Source organism: Bidens hawaiensis, unplaced genomic scaffold (genome assembly GCF_021521415.1).
Source record: "Bidens hawaiensis isolate Kalapana, Puna unplaced genomic scaffold, B.hawaiensis_p1.1 tig00000296_1, whole genome shotgun sequence".
Taxonomy (NCBI): domain Eukaryota; kingdom Viridiplantae; phylum Streptophyta; class Magnoliopsida; order Asterales; family Asteraceae; genus Bidens; species Bidens hawaiensis.
Genome location: NW_027491024.1, coordinates 5,805,991 through 5,809,161, shown reverse-complemented (window position 1 = coordinate 5,809,161; position 3,171 = coordinate 5,805,991). Strand labels below are relative to the sequence as shown.

General features: G+C 37.4%; 1 protein-coding gene across 1 annotated transcript; it reads right to left on the bottom strand.

Annotated features, from left to right (window-relative positions):
- Positions 1-232: 232 nt before the first annotated feature.
- On the bottom strand, positions 233-2,722 carry LOC143620846 (LEAF RUST 10 DISEASE-RESISTANCE LOCUS RECEPTOR-LIKE PROTEIN KINASE-like 1.1). Its single transcript, XM_077092444.1, has 3 exons — positions 1,950-2,722; positions 1,565-1,837; positions 233-1,366 (listed from the first exon to the last, which is right to left on the bottom strand). The coding sequence occupies exons 1-3, from the start codon at positions 2,695-2,697 to the stop codon at positions 465-467; spliced, it is 1,923 nt and encodes a 640-aa protein (XP_076948559.1). The 5' UTR covers positions 2,698-2,722; the 3' UTR covers positions 233-464.
- Between the last annotated feature and the right edge of the window lie 449 nt (positions 2,723-3,171).

Sequence of the window (3,171 nt, the reverse complement as noted above, 5' to 3'; positions counted from 1 at the left end):
ATGAGAAAACCTAATTTGCATTTGTTTATCCTTATTTTATTGTATTTTTTTTATTTGTTCTGAACCAATGTTTTACTTCCCAAAGTCAAGTTTGATTTGATACTTTGTCTTTTAATTGTGATTTGCTCCCAGAGTTAAGATATATATCTAATAACTTTTGACAAATACAGGTCATTTTGACTGATTATTCTCAATTTTTGATAACATATAAGAACTTTTGTATCAGGTTTGATTTGTTTGTATCTGCTGTGTGAAAACACTCAGTTTCAGTTTTATTAGTAATAAATGGAGCATCTGAATATTAAATTAAGACTTCCTGACAATTTAGCAATGCTTCAAATAATTAGTTTGAATTGGTAAACTGAAGGATGTGTATATAACTTTGTAATAAGACATATATTGATGTGAATTGCACTCTGGAGCTAACTTGTTGGTTAGCATAATAAAATGTTGAAATATGTTATTTAAAGTGATGCACTGTTACTGCTTTGCCATTCACCAGTGACCGAGACCGGCGAAGGCGGGAAATCTTTCAACAAGATCACTGAATCACTGATATTGTCACCAGCGTCTATTCTTTTCTCGGCTTGAATTTCCTTCAACACGTCCAACACCTCGTTCATTGTTGGCCTCATCTCTGAGTGATATTGTAAACACCGAAAAGCCAACTCCGCTACTGATGTGATCATGTTCTTGATTTCAGGATTCGATTCAAATCCCAACACTGGGTCGATTAATTGATCAACTGCACGCGTTTGGATCCTGTTTAAAGCAAGGTTAGCCAAACTAATCTCGTCTTGGGACCTACTTAAATCAACAGCTGCCATTGATGATATTAGTTCAATCAATACAACACCGAAGCTGTAAACATCACTCTTATCTGTCAACTGATAACGATGATGATATTGAGGATCTAAGTATCCCGGGGTCCCCTGAGGAGCCGTTGACACATGAGTGACATTATTAGGTATGGGTCTGGAGAGACCAAAATCTGCTACTTTGACACTGAAATTGTGATCAAGAAGAATGTTGTTTGTCTTCACATCTCGGTGTATGATTTCAGAGGCATGGAGGTACACTAGTGCACTGGCGGTTTCAATAGCGATTTTCATACGAATTGGCCACGTTAGCAGGCCTGGATTTGCTTGTTCCCCGTGGAGGTGATCAGCAACAGTGCCATTGGGGATGTACTCGTACACAAGGAGAAGCTCCTGGCTTTGTCTCGAGGTGCAACCATAAAGCAAGACTAAGTGTGAATGTCGTAGTTTGGTCAATATTTCAACTTCATTCATGAAATGTTGGACGCGCTTGTAGTTGTGGTCATATAGTCTCTTCACTGCAACCTCTCGCCCGTCTTGGAGTTTACCTTGTTAAGAAAAACAAGGTATAAACAATTGAATTGGTAATAGGTTTTTCAAAAGACTTAGTTTTTCCATTAAAAAAGAACTAGCGGCACAGCTTGTTGCTCGTTTGCCGTTTATTTCAATGTAAAAGTTTACTTATATCAAATGAATAATAAAGATTTAAAAAAAATTTGTAATTAGAATGATAATTAAGTTGTTACCATAATAAACAGCTCCAAAGCCACCATCTCCTAGTTCATGAGACGGGTCAAAATTTTTGGTGGCGTTTTCCAGCTCCGTGTGGGAGAAAACAGGAACGCCAAAGAAGAGACATCCGTCTTCAGGGTTTGGAGATTTGTCTTTTGATAAAAAGTATGAAAAAAGAGTGTTCTTATAGCGACGCGAGATTATGAAAATGGCAGTAATGAGGATGGAAGCAGATCCTGTGAGAGCTAGAGTAAGAAAATGCAACAACTTCAGGTATTGTTTTTCATGTATTTGTGTACATAATAAATAGTATGTGCAGTTTAAGAGGTATGTTACCTAGGATCAGTATCCGTTTTATGCCTGCAGTGATCAAACAACAAAAGATAAGTTATATATAATTCCAGGGAATAACGAGACAGAGAGAAAGAGGGAAACAGAAGCCGTAAATACCTCTTTTGGTATCTGAACACTCAAAATTCCTATATTTGTAACAGCTGTCTGTTTTCAGACACTCATGACAGGAAGGCGACCAAAAATAAATTGTGAAGTTAGAAGTAAGAAGAGAAAATACATCGGTGTAATTAGGTACCGGGCCATTTTCGCTCCATGGCAGTTGTATGACTTGACAACCACTTTGGAGATCACCGGAAACTGGTTTAGAGCTGATGGGATGCTTATAGTAGAAATTGTGATATCTGCATCCGTTGTAGCTATTATAATCAGGTCGGTCAAATTTTGCAGCATAACTGGGACCTTTTGGGCATCTGAATAGAGTCACCTGGTGTCTGACTGAAATGGAAAACAACTGAGTTGGAGAAGTGAAATTATGCAGTAGAGCCTCGCAGCTTCTATTTTTTATAAGTTCTTGAAATGTGCGGTTTTGGATGTTTACAGAAGGACCCTTCCAATAATCTTTGCCAGTAATCTGATATGACTGTCCTCCGATTTGAACGCTCTCATTACCCGAAGTACAGTTGACCTTGATCAAACCACATCTAGCATAACTAGTATTGTAAAAAGGGAACTCGAATGGACCAAAATCCGGACAACTGAAACTTTTCGGGCACGTAGTATAGCTATATTCAGCAGAGCATAGAAGAGGTGAAAACGATAGGAAAACAGACACAAAAGTGAACAAGTGAATCATTTCAAATGCCCAATAGACGAGAATTGACAACGTACTAGCAACTTATAAATTAGACGAGTGTGTGTATATGTATTTGCATGAGGTTTCTGGAAGGGTTGGTTAAAAGAATGGGCAATGGGAACTCTATTAATAAAGCTTTGAAGTTCACAAGCACAAACTTATCCCGTCTTTTATGCCATACAAATCCCATCACTTTCTCTCTCAATGTTTTCCTACCATAATCAGCATTCAAGGTTTTGACTATTTCCACTCATTCCACATTCTCTAACACCGTCAAGACTTTGACTCTCCTCCACTAATATTTTACCCCTATTGAAACGGCAAAAAGGAATCTTAACTTAACGTCACACAATGTTTAATAGTAAGACATTTGAATATTTTGTAGACGTTAATTCGATACGTACACCACTTTTTTAGATACCTAGTAAACCTTTTAACTTTAAGAGTGATTTCTTTAAAAAGATATGCTAGATA

Bases quoted from the DNA above. Each gene is read 5' to 3' on its own strand.
- LOC143620846 (XM_077092444.1), bottom strand. From the start codon at position 2,697: ATGATTCACTTGTTCACTTTTGTGTCTGTTTTCCTATCGTTTTCACCT. The intron at 1,838-1,949 runs ATTATATATAAC...GTACACAAATAC, and splicing joins CTGTCTCGTTATTCCCTGGA to ATGAAAAACAATACCTGAAG. The intron at 1,367-1,564 runs GTAACAACTTAA...TTTCTTAACAAG, and splicing joins CTTTGGAGCTGTTTATTATG to GTAAACTCCAAGACGGGCGA.